Source organism: Phacochoerus africanus, chromosome 13 (assembly GCF_016906955.1).
Source record: "Phacochoerus africanus isolate WHEZ1 chromosome 13, ROS_Pafr_v1, whole genome shotgun sequence".
Classification (NCBI taxonomy): Eukaryota; Metazoa; Chordata; class Mammalia; order Artiodactyla; family Suidae; genus Phacochoerus; species Phacochoerus africanus.
In genome coordinates, this window is record NC_062556.1 from 16,860,095 (window position 1) to 16,873,685 (window position 13,591).

The 13,591-nt window shown below is 44.0% G+C and overlaps 1 protein-coding gene across 1 annotated transcript in view; it reads right to left on the reverse strand.

The window, feature by feature from the left end:
• Positions 1-393: 393 nt before the first annotated feature.
• RNASEH2B (ribonuclease H2 subunit B) overlaps positions 394-13,591 on the reverse strand; it is an 82,278-nt gene continuing 69,080 nt past the window's right edge. Inside the window, exon 10 of the mRNA XM_047755937.1 lies at positions 394-1,265. Within this exon, the coding sequence (XP_047611893.1) occupies positions 1,233-1,265 (33 nt within the window). The 3' untranslated portion in view covers positions 394-1,232. The remainder of the gene's footprint in view (positions 1,266-13,591) is intronic.

The following is a 13,591-nucleotide window of genomic DNA, read 5'->3' on the forward strand; positions in this document are numbered from 1 at the left end:
GCTGAGGTGCGGGAACGCGAAAGGCCCTGCAGGGTCATGACAGTGTCACAGTGGGAACGGAGGTGTGTCCAAAAAAAGACAGAGTACTTTCCAGAACCTGCTTACCCAACGGAGTTAGAGAATCAGAAGCGGAATGACTTCCCGAAGAAGAGGGGTCCCGTTCAAATGCTCGACGTGCGCCCGAGTGGCTTCTGCCCAAGTCCCCTGATGTCAAGCTGATGTGTTGGCGCAAACGCCTGGACGTGTTTGCACAAAACCTCCCCCCGTCCCCTAAAACATACTCGCTGAGAGTGAGAATCCCCCGCCAAGTTGCTTTTCGGCATCTACCTCTAACTTCCCTGCGTACCTTTCGCCCTCTCTTGACATAAGAATGATGCACTTATTGGACAAATCTTTTAAAAATGAAGCCATGTTTACAACGCCAGCAGATCATAAAACACACATGTTTAGGTGTTGTTATGAACCAGAAGTTGCCAAATTGATAAGGAGTAAAGAAAGGTCAGGCTCTTTTTTTTTTTTTTTTTTTTAAACGAAGGTAGAAACTTGGACTGTCAGAGCTTTTGGTGTGGAGTCAAGTATTTACAGTTACCACGGGCAACCCTAAAAGTGCTCTCCTGACCCCAGGAAAGCAGAGCAGCCCACAGGGTCAGGCTTAAGAAATGACCCGAATTTCCCCATGAGCCTTCTCCGCCCCATGTTTTGAAGTCTGAAGCATCAGACTGTGACAATCCACACTTTTTACAAAAGATTTTGAGAAGTTATAGTTGGTTTACAGTGTTGTGCCAGTTTCCGCTGTGCAGCACAGTGACCCAGTCATGCACACGTATCTATGCCTTCTTGTTCTCGTTATCTTCCACCATGGTCTAGCCCAAGAGACGGGATAGAGTTCCCCGTGCTATACACAGCAGGAGCTCACTGCACCCACTCCAAATGGAGCAGTTTGCATCTACCAAGCCCTGGCTGGGGCAGAGGGGTGGCTGGCTTGACATCCTCGGGGGAGGCTCCCACCTGGGGAGCTTCCTAGGTACAGGACAGAGTCGCCTCCGGGGAGGTGCCACTGTGAGAAGGGATGGGTGGTCTTGATCACAGAGAGAAAGCATTCCTGGTTAGTCCTTTAAGATACCTCTTTTGGCATTTGATGGTTGTCTAGAAAGTGCAGCAGAAAAAGTTGTAGCCCTTTGGGAGTGACTTAAATTACACGAGAAGTAGCCAAGCCTCGCGTGCACCTGCTGTCACTTGTTCTTTTGCTGTCTTTGTGCTGCCACCTAGAGAGAAAGGAAAACAGATTTTGTCTCCTGGGGAGGACAATCCCAGGGACTGCACGCACCTTCCAGAACCGAAAAGCAAGGCTGCCTTAGTCCTGAGGTCTAAGGCAGCTGTGCATTTTTGCTTTGAAGAGAAGCCCTCAGGCACAGGAAGAGGATTCTGTGGGTGACCTCATTCTAGGGCTGACGTTAGGTTCCCAGAGAGCGGGTGGGAGAGAGGTGGGTTCTCCTTCCAGGGTTCAAAGGGTGGGAAATTCAGAATAAAGTTAAGTTGCCCAAACTCATGGAATGGACACCCTCATTTTAGAAAAAAAAAAATGAAAATACAAGACACACATGAAAAAAATGGTTCTAGGATGAGTCATTCTTTTTTTTCCTCTATGACCGCACCTGTGGCATATGGAAGTTCCCAGCTAGAATCAGAGCTGCAGCCACGTGGGATCCACGCTGCATCTGCAACCTACACCACAGCACACGGCAACGCTGGATCCTTAACCCACGGAGAGAGGCCAGGGATCGAACCCGAGTCCTCATGGATGCTAGTCAGGGTCGCTCACCACTGAGCCATCATTCATCTTGGAGGTCTTGGACGGGAACTCCAAGATGAATAATCCTTAAACTATTTTGTTTCTCTTTCCCTTGTGGAGATCCAGTGTGTAAGAAACCAGAGACTTGCCGGTGGAAGTGGTAGTTCTTAACACCCCCACGGAGCTAGAGTTCTCCTGACTGCTGGGTTCTTGCTGAGGACAATTTCAAATGTAATTTTTTCCGGAGCTGTAAGTTATCGAAAATGATATTGATGGATATGAAATTTTGATGCCATGATGCGGATGAGCTGTGACAGAGGTCTGCAGGTCCCTGCTGGTACAGCGGGTTAGGTACCTGGTGTTGTCACTGCTGTGGTTCAGTCCCTGGCCTGGGAGCTTCCTCATGCTGCAGGTATGGCCGAAAAAAGACAAACAAACAAACAAAAAACCAAAACAACAGAGGTTAGACCTTCCCCGACCAGCCACTTGCCAGGACTCTGTCTTCCTTCCTGTGGCTTCTTCCACAGCCCCCAACAATACTTGACAACCCATCTATCTGCCCCCTAGAGCAGAAACTTCTCGAAGGTAGGTTCTTTTGTCCACCATGTGGACAGCTGCATTTCTAATGCCTAGGCCAACATCTGGCACACAGCAGGTACTCCGTATATGTTCGTAAAAGAATCAGGGAATCTGAGCTTATTCTTTGGCTTTTTTCTTTTGAAAGAACTAATAACTTGGAGTTCCTGTCGTGGTTCAGTGGAAACAAATCTGACAAGTATCTATGAGGATGCAGGTTCGATCAGACGTTGACACGAGAGCTGTGGTGGGTTAGGGATCTGGCATTGACATGAGCTGTGGTGTAGGTCGCAGAGGCAGCTCAGATCTGGCAAGGCTGAGGCCGTGGCGCAGGCCAGCAGCTACAGCTCTGATGTGACCCCTAGCCTGGGAACTTCCATATGCCATATGCGGGTGCGGCCCTAAAAAGACAAAAACAAAAAACAAAAAAAAAACAAAAAAAAACAACAAAAAACTAATACCTTGACTAATCTAATTCTACACATTGTGATTAAAACACACGCGTAAGGTAACAATTCTTTTAACGTCCTCAAGGATTCTTCTGTAAATCACATTTGGGGCTTCCCTCGTGCCCCATCTCAAATCGGCTTGATTAGTGTGGGACCGTCAAAATACCATTTACTAATGAAAGTACTGTTAAAAAAAAAAAAAAAAAAGAGCTGACAGCTGAATTAAAGACTTGACATGCAAATGCACCAGCTAAGTAGAAGCAGAAGCTTTCCTGGAATTCTGGCCCACACGGCTGAGGATAAATTGACCTGCAGAATTCATTAGGAAAAGAGCAAGAAGATGAAGCAGAATCACTCTGACTTTCCCAGTCTTTCCATTAAAAGACTCGTTGAAGGATAAATGGCCATAGAGCTATGCACACAATGATAAGGATAAAAACCCCAGGGAGGCGAAGAGCAGAGAGGGCTGAGCTTCAGCGTGGAGCGGCAGCGGGCGCTCGGCCACTGAGTCTGGGTGACCTCCCTCTGACCATCTGCAAAACAGGGCCACAGCCCTTTCGCGTCTGCCTGAGAGGATTGTTGTAAAGATGGATGTAACGACTGATACGGGATTGCTGTACGAACTGGAAAGCGTTACTAAACATCAGGCACTTTTCGTCCATCTGGTGACCCTGAGGAGTCTATAAACTGGAGAAGTGTATAAATCTTTGGGTTAAAAGGTGTATGAATCTAGGAGTTTCCGCTGTGGCTCAGCGGTTAGCGAACCCGACCAGCATCCATGAGAACACGGGTTTGATCCCTGGCCTTGCTCAGCAGGTTAGGGATCCGGCGCTGCAGTGAGCTGTGGTGTAGGTCACAGACGCTGCTTGGATCTGGCGTGGCTGTGGTTGTGGCGCAGGCTGGTGGCTACAGCTCCGATTGGATCCCTTGCCTGGGAACCTTCACATGCTGCGGGTGTGGCCCCAAAAAGATTTAAAAAAAAAAAGGAGTATGAGTCTAATCATTTCTTCCTTATTCATCGAGGCCAAAGCCTGTGGACATCTTCCAAGGACACTAAGAAAAGAGCCTTTCATTTGCTTTTCTGACCAGAGCTCCTTGTCCTCCACCAAGAGGTTGAACTGTTATAACTCAGCTAACTCTGGAGATCTCCAAATTCTGGATTAGTCTTGGAGAAAGGGCTGTTTGGGGAAAAATATGTGATACAGGCAGCTAGTCAAGTTAGATCAACTTTAAGAATAGAGAAAGTCAGAGTTCCCTGGTGGCCTAGCGGTTAAGGACCTGGTATTCTCACTGCTGTGGCATGGGTTTGACCCTTCGCCTGGGAACTTCTGCCTGCCATGGGTGCAGGAAGAACCCATGGCACAAAGAAAGAACAGAGAAAGTCAGTCCTAACCTATGTGAAGAGGCTAAGGGGTGACTTAAATCTGCCGAGAGGTGACTTTCCAGGATGTAACAAAAGTCACAGTTCGGGGCTCTGGGAAAAGGGAATTGGTTTGGTGCGGAGAGTCTGGAAGTCAGCAGTCCTGAGTTTAGGTTCTGGCTTAGTTATTTATTAGCTGTGTGACCTTGGGCAAATAAGATGACCTTACATTTTTTCAACTGTAAAATGGGAGAGAGAGTACCAATTATGCCACATGGATTCTGCAAGGATTTTTTTTTTTTTTTGTCTTTTTGCTATTTCTTTGGGCTGCTCCCGCGGCATATGGAGGTTCCCAGGCTAGGGGTCCAATCGGAGCTGTAGCCGCCAGCCTACGCCAGAGCCACAGCAGTGCGGGATCCAAGCCGCGTCTGCAACCTCCACCACAGCTCACGGCAACGCCTGATCATTAACCCACTGAGCAAGGGCAGGGACCGAACCCGCAACCTCATGGTTCCTAGTCGGATTCGTTAACCACTGTGCCGCGACGGGAACTCCTGCAAGGATTTTCAACACAGGAATGCATGTGAAAATTGCTTAAAATTGCAAAGCACTTTGTCAGTCTTTGTAATTGTTTTCCAGGAATTGTGTGCTTTGCATTTCTTTCCATGCCAAGGTCAATGTAATCTATGGAAAAAGAAGAAAAGACACAAATATGTACCAGGAACACAATAGCCAGTGCTGGTGTATTTCCTTCCTAGTGAAGCAGATGAGAGAATCCACTTAAGGACTGAGGAAGGCCTGAGACACGGTCGCCCTGGACAGGCGCTAATCTGAGAGCAAACCTCTCGACTGTGACACCGAGGCTCCGGGGAGCAGCGACCCCAGGGCAGGACATAAATGACCCGACCCAGTGACCTCATCTCCCATGGAAGCCAGGACGCCAGGCCAGCCATGCCAGTGCTTTGTCCATGGGTCAGAGGTAGGGCGGGATTGGGATCCCGACCAGGTCTAAATCCAGCTCCTTGAAATGAACTGGACTTTTTCGACCAAATTCATTTACCCTTTTTTTTCCCCTTCATTTTTGCCCACCACATGGCATGCGGCGTTCCCAGGCCAGGGATCAGATCCAAGCTGCTGTTAAGCCACAGCTGCAGCAACACCAAATCCCTAACCCACGGTGCCAGGCCGGCATCACACTTGTTCCCAAGATGCTGCTGATCTCAACACAGCGGGAACCCCTATTTCACTCTTTAAAAGTAAACTTTCTAGTTCAGTTTGAAATCTGGCTGGTCATTTTTCACTTCATTCGCAATTTTAAGGATTACATCATCTGCTTACTGTCACTGATGTAGGTTTGCATGCATATTTAGGTAGTAAATGAGTGCATCTGAGCATCTCCCTGCCCAAGTGCCTTTGTGTCTGGCTAAGGCTCCGCGTGAGAAACGACGACTGCGCTAAACCAGACCCCGACCAGTGGAACACAGCTCCTCTCCCATCCACGTTAAACCCGATGGAAGGGAATCTCCTTGGGCGGTGGAACCAGAGAAGCTCCTGGAAGATGAGAGAGCCTGAGAGTCTGAGAACAAGGAAAATGTAGGTCGGAGATAAACCAGACACCAAAAAGGAAAGAATGATGGTGGTCGGAGATGAGTTTCAGAAATACGTGCGGTCTGATGAAAATGATGGAGGCTCTTGTGTGTGTTCGCAAGTGATTCTGGAGCCTGCAGAAACTTCTGGAAGCTTTCTCTAAACTCAGGACATTAATCAAAAAGATAAATGATGTGAGCAAGAGTGGGCCACAGGATGTGAGTAAGGTCCAGTGCGCCAATGTTTGGTGTATAAAGTCTAAAAAGGCTCTCGTCTGAAATTCAAGGAATTTGAAAGAAGGATAGGATGTATAATGTGTATGCGTGTGTGAATATGTATATACATTTGTGGGTACTTATGTGTAAATGCGCACGTGTCTGTATGTCAGTGTGTGTGTGTATACACACACACACATATATACAGTGTGTGTGTCTCTGTAAGCCCATATTGATTTGTTCCTCATATTATTCCCCCAAAGAACACTTGGAATGTGTGACATGTTTATATATTTGTTTGTTTCTTTTTGGGGCTGCACCCGCCGCATATGGACATTCCCAGGCTAGGGGTCAAGTCAGAGCTGCAGCTGCATCTTCGACCTACACCACAGCTCATTGCAACGCTGGATCCTCAACCCACTGAGCAAGGCCAGGGATCCAATCCGAGGCCTCATGGATCCTAGTTAGGTTCCTTCCCACTGAGCCACCATGGGAACTCCGAGTGACACCTTTAGTTTCATTCTTCCATCACTGTTCAACTCCTAGTTCACAGCACACATTGAAAGTAACGTTAGGAACGTCATCTTGACGTCAAAGGTAAAGTCAAGCATGGAAGACAGGAGCTCCTGGCGGCTCAGTGGGTTGGGGATCCGGCATTGTCTTCGGTGGTGGCTCTGGTTTACTGCGGTGGCAAGGGTGCGATCCCTAGCCCGGGAAACCATGGGAGATTACAAAAGTGACGACTTCCCAGATGCCCATTTAATCTCTAGCTAAGTCATGTGAGCGCCTATTTAAAGTTCCTGGAATCTAATGTACAGCACAGTGACTGGAGTTAATAAAACTGTACTGTATACTTGAGATTTGCTGAGATCAGACCTTTCGTGCTCCCGTCTCTCTCTCTCTCTCACACACACACACACACACACACACACACACACACACACACACGGCAAATATGGGAGGTGATAACTGTGTTCGTTAGCTTGGTTGTAATAATCATTTCACAATGCAGATGCATTATCAAAACATCGCACTGTATAACCTAAATATACATACATTTTTATTTGTCAGGTATACCTAATAAAGCTGGAAAAAATATAAACTTCTGGGACGGCGAGGCGTTTACATAGACCACATATTATCCTCAAACTTCAATAATTTAGGTCGTGGGCTTGATATAAATAATTTCTAAATGCGACGTAAAAGCAAATTTACTAACCTCACCACAGATGCAGACAACGTCCTCTAACTTCAGATGTTCTGACCCAGCTAAAGTGACTACGGTGAACGCAGCTGAATCACCCAACAGAAGGAAATTCACAGTGCTTTATCCACAGAGGTTGAAGGTTACATCTGTTTCTTTCTATTAAGCCCACACAAGGAGGTCATGAATGAGTGTATGAAAATGTCTTTGGACAGCAAATTCAAGAGCACCCAGGCAACCCACTGGGAGTGAACCTTGAATTTCAAAGTTCAGCTGCAAGCTGCCAAGGACCCCAGTGTGGTACTGCGTGTGGAACACTGAGGTGTCCCGTGCAGATGGACTGACTGATCATTGTCGCATCCCTTTATAGAAGGCCCACTTTGCGCAGCCCCATGTTAGGTGCTGTGGGCCTCATGGTGACCCAGTCAGGCCAGGGTCTGTGAAGAGGGTGCAGCAGGAAGATGGGATGGACAGTGACCGATTGCGAGAGGTTGGAGGTAGGTGAGGAAGGTCAGGACGTGCCTCTCTAAAAAAATGACATTCAAGCGTTGCTGTGGCTCTGGCGTAGGCTGGCAGCTATAGCTCCGATTCGACCCCTAGCCTGGGAACCTCCATATGCCGTGGGAGCGGCCCAAGAAATGGCAAAAAGACAAATAAATAAATAAATAAATAAATAAATAAATAAATGACATTCAAGATAAGACTTAAACTACGACATGATGGGACTAATCATGTGAAGCTCTGGAGGAAGTGGATAAAAGACACACCAGTCACACAAAGGCACCGATGTGGAGACAGCACGGCATACTCAGGGACCCAAAAGGTCAGAGAATAGCTTAGACATTTGGAAAGACCAAGGGGGATTAAGATCCTGACCTTGACCCGTGGGGGAAAAAAAGTCAAGTCTCAGCTAATGAGGACACTAGTTAGATGATTTATTCATCTAGCAGGTACCAGCATTTACCAACTGCATACTCTGCCCAGCAGAGAACAAGACACGAACTTGAACAGTGCATTGTTCCTGCTGTTAAGGGGCTAAGCTTCAGGAGGGGTGATAATTCAAGTTTCAATAGCCTTTCTCTCTTCCCTTGCCTGTGGGGTTGGGTGTCCCTATTCTGGCTCCTGTGGCCTCCTGCCCTACATCCACAGCTGTTGCGGGGATTAATGAGTTATATGTAAAATGCTCAGAATAGTGTCAAGCGCATAAATCCTATACTGTGTGGGTTGCTATTAGTATTAGTGTTATTAGTATTAAGAAATGATCACAGGAGTTCCCGTCGTGGCGCAGTGGTTAACTAGACCATGAGGTTGCGGGTTCGGTCCCTGCCCTTGCTCAGTGGGTTGACGATCCGGCGTTGCCGTGAGCTGTGGTGTAGGTTGCAGACACGGCTCGGATCCCGCGTTGCTGTGGCTCTGGCGTAGGCCGGTGGCTACAGCTCCGATTCGACCCCTAGCCTGGGAACCTCCATATGCCGCGGGAGCGGCCCAAGAAATAGCAACAACAACAACAACAACAAAAAAGACAAAAGACAAAAAAAAAAAAAAAGAAATGATCACATGAGGAACAGGACAGCACGATTTCAAGGTATCTCAAAAAACGTGAGGCATTTGACAAAATAACTGGCCATTACTCTCAAAGTGTCAAGGTCATCAGAATACTAAGAAAGACTGAGAGACAAATTAGAAAAAAGAAAAGCGATATGCAAAATAAATGCAACGTGGAAGATGAATTGGATCCTGGAATAGAAAAACATTAGTGTAAAAATAGATGAAGTTCAAAATGTGGTCAATTGGTTAATAATACTGTATTAATTGTAAATTTCCTGGTTTTGATAATTGTACTGCTTATGTACAGGTAGCGGGGTGAAGGGTAAACAACTATTTATTGTTTCACAACTTTTCTGTGACTTTAAAATTATTTCAAAATATAAAAGTAAAGACAAAATAAAAGACAGAAATAGGCACAGAAATGTCAGAGATGTTGGAACCAGAAGATAAGAACGTTTTAACTATAGTGAATTACCAAAGGAAGGCACAATGAGGAGAGAATGGGAAGAGATAAAAAGAACCAAATGGAACATCTAGAACTGAAAATTCCAGTATATAAAATAAAAGCTCACTAACTGCAGTTAATAGAATGAAACTACAAGAAAAAGCAAATTGAAAATAAAGAGAAATTCAGTGACAGGACCTGTGGGACATCAAGTGTTTGGCATACAAGTAACTGGCATACAAAAGATGCCAAGATGAGGAGAAAAGGGGGTGGGTGAAGAACAGTAAAGTTTTTTTTTTTTGTTGTTGTTGTTGTTGTTTTGGGGGCCACACTAGCAGCACATGGAGGTTCCCAGGCTACGGGTCTAATTGGAGCTACAGCTGCCAGCCCGCACCACAGCCACAGCAACGTGGGATCCGAGCTGTGTTTGTGACCTACACCACAGCTCACAGCAATGCTGGATCCTCAACCCACTGAGTGAGGCCAGGGATTGAACCCATAACTTCATGGTTCCTAGTCTGATTCATTTCCACTGCACTACGACGGGAACTCCACAGAAAAGTATTTAAAGAAATACTGGCCACAAGTTTTTCCAAATTTCATAAAAATAATCAAGCAAACAAAAGACACGAATGACCAATATCAGGTATGAAAGAAGGAATACCACTACAGATTTACAGACAATAAAAATAAACGACTTATGTCAATAAATTTGACAACTAGATGAAATAGACATATTTCTTGAAAGACATAAATTACTAAAACTGGCAAAAGAAAAAGGAGAAAATAATAGTTTCTATTATAGACATTGAATTAGTAATTAAAAACTTCCCCAGAAATAAAAATTCCAGGCCCAAATGGCTTTACTGGTGAATTCTGTGCAGCATAAAAGGGAAAGACAATACTAATCTTACAAAGACTCAGAAAACAGGTGATGAAGCACTACTCCTCAACTCCTCTTTATAAGGCCAGTTTTACTCTGATACCAAAACGAGACAAAGTCATTACAAATAAGGAAAACTATGGACCAATATCCTTCATGAACAGACAAAAATCCTTAACAAAATACTAGGAAGAAAGATATAATGCTTTATATATGAAAAGACCAAGTAGGGTTTATCCCAGGAATGTAAAGTTCAGCATTTGACCATCAATCCTATTTCACATGTTAAGAGATATTCCTTTACTAAAGGAAAACTGCATGATCACCTCACTAGATGAAGAAAAACTATTTGATAAAATTCAATATTCAATCATGATTAAAACTCTCAGTGAACAGATGATAACTTCCCCGATCTGATAAAGGAAATCTACAAAAACTACACATATAGATCAATAGCAGCAATGAGCACACTTCTTGTCTGGATCTTGGTTTCTAACTACCATTCTCCTTCAAAATGAACCTTGGCTCCTTGGGGAAAAGGCAGATTCCATGGCTTGGTAGGGAAAGTACATGAAGAGCCTGGAACACCCTCTTGCAGAAGAAGTAATAAGTATTAAAAAATGATGGAAAGCTGGAATTCCTGTGGTGGTTCAGTGGGTTAAGAACATGACATAGTGTCTATGAGGGTGTGAGTTCAGTCTCTGGCCTGGCTCAGTGGGTTAAGGATCTGGCATTGCTGCAAGCTGCAGCACTGGTCACAGAGGGAGCTCGGATCCAGAATTGCTGTGATTGGGACATAAACCTGCAGCTTCGGCTCCAATTTGACCCCTAGCCTGGGAACTTCCACATGCTGCAGGAATGGCCATAAAAAGAAAAAAAAGAAGAAAATGATGGAAACATACCAAAAAGATACAGTTGCCAGCTTGACGGGACTCCTACTGGCCCTTCTGGGACAATATGAACAACAGAAAAATATAATTTAATTCATTGGATAAAATAATCTACAAGTCTTCTGAAAAATGCCAACTGAATGTAAAAAGAAATAAATATAGAGAAATGATAGGGTTGGAAAAATCATTGGTAGTTTTATTTTAAAACTTGTGCATGAATGTTGACTGAGAAGTAGATACTTAAAAGTCCCAGAGTATTTGTCCACCCATTACTTATTAATTACAAGGAGAAAAATTCTAACTCCACAGTGAATAAACCTGATGGGCACCACCTTTGTCAAGTGATTAAAGTTAACACCCCTGGTATTAGGTCATGGGACTCCTGACATGGCACACTGAGAACAACGCATCATTACTGCTGTGGGTGCCCGAAAGGTAAAACCTGAGACTAATCAAGAGGAAACATTAGGTAAACTCAAACCGAGGAACATTCTACTAAATAACCAGCCTGTACTCTTCAAAAACGTCAAGATCGAGTGAGACCAAAAATAGAGAAATTTTCCAGATTAAATAAGACAGCAAAAGAAGGCTCAGTGCTAGACAGTTTTAACACTGATGTTCTTTAAACATTTCCAGGAATAGAATATTCTTACTCTTATCTTATTCCTTCTAGAACATTGGGAAATATCAAAAGCTAGCATAATTCTAACACTAAAACCTAACAGCAATATTGCTTTTGAATATAGAGGCAAAAATTATAAATGAAATCCTAGAAGACCTAATTGAGAAGTAGATTTGACAACAGTCAAACCAGATAGGGAGCATCCATTATGCTATCATTTATCTGCTGCCAAGTAGGGCTTAGTGTAGGAAGTCAAGCAGAGTTTAACTGTGATAAAAACTCCACGGTCATCCCAAGAGGTGCCAAAAAGATATCTAAGCAACCATACCTATTACTAACTAAAACTTTAGGGAATCTAAGTATAAAATGAAATACCTAAGATAAATATTCTTTATCCCATTAACAGCAGCTTGGGTAGAATGAATGATCACACATATTAATAAAACCACAAACTAGGCAATGATAACTCCTATTACATATTATTCTTCAATACCACTCTAGTCTTACCCTTGTAATATGATATAAAAGATACAAGAATTGCACACAGTTTTTAAGATTACATACCTTATTATGCATTGAAAACCCAATATGAAGAAAATAAAAATTTTTGGTGTTCCCATTGTGGCTCAATGGAAATGAATCTGACTAGCATCCATGAAGACACAGGTTCAATCCCTTGCCTCACTCAGTGGGTTAAGGATCTGCCGTTGCTGTGAGCTGTGGCGTAGGTCGCAGATGTGGCTCAGACCTGGTGTTGCTGTCACTGTGGCATAGGCCCATGGCTACAGCTCTGATTCAACCCCTAGACTGGAAACCTCCATATGCTTTGGGTGCAGTCCTAAAAAGATTAAAAAAAAAAAGAAAGAAAAAAAATTAAGATTAATAGTTTAGTGAATTATTTAAAAGATAAATATAAAATTTAAAACTTCTCGGAGTTCTTGCTGTGGCGCAGTGGTTAACGAATCCGACTAGGAACCATGAGGTTGTGGGTTCGATCCCTGGCCTTGCTCAGCGGGTTAAGGATCTGGCGTTGCCGTGAGCTGTGGTGCAGGTCGCAGACGTGGCTTGGATCCCGCGTTGCTGTGGCTCTGGCGTAGGCCGGTGGCTACAGCTCCGATTGGACCCCTAGCCTGGGAACCTCCATATGCCGAGGGAGTGGCCCTAGAAAGGCCAAAAAAAAAAAAAAAAAGATGTAACAGGGAAAAAAAAAGATTTCATTAATCGCAACAAAAAATACCTAGTGATTTCCCTAAAAAGAAGCACCTAGAATCAACATGAAGAGGAAGAACTAAATGTTAGCCAAAGGTATGATTGGGATTTTAGTGAATATAGAAAAATACCATATTCCTGAATAAGAACACTGAATTTTGTAAAGACGTGTTTTTCTCAAAATAATTTATGGGTCTAAAAAAAATCTCATCCCATTAGAATTTACTTTTAGAACCTGACAAAATAATCCTACAAATCTAATGGAAAAAATAAACAGGTGAGAAAATAATCGCAGTGGAGCTTTACCTTACAACATAATTGAATGTAAATTCTAGAGATGATTTAAGTAACTAAACATAAAACAAAAATTAACTATTAAAATTAGAAAAAAGGTAACTAGTTAACTTTCCTATAAAGAGAAATCTTTCTAAGTATAACATCTAGGTAAAGAAGTTTATACATGGCTACACAAAAACCAAAATATCTGCACGAACAAAAATCATACATGAAATTAAAGACAAACCACAAACCAAGAAAAAACATGGTGGACAAAAATTAATTCCTTAAGTTAGAGAATACTTTTATTTATTTATTTATTTTTGGTCTTTTTTGCCTTTTCTAGGGTCACTCCTGTGGCATATGGAGGTTCCCAGGCTGGGGGTCGAATCAGAGCTGTAGCTGCCGGCCTACGCCAGAGCCACAGCAACGCGGGATCCGAGCCGCGTCGTCTTCGACCTACACCACAGCTCACGGCAACGCCGGATCCTTAACCCACTGAGCGAGGGCAGGGATCGAACCCACAACCTCACGG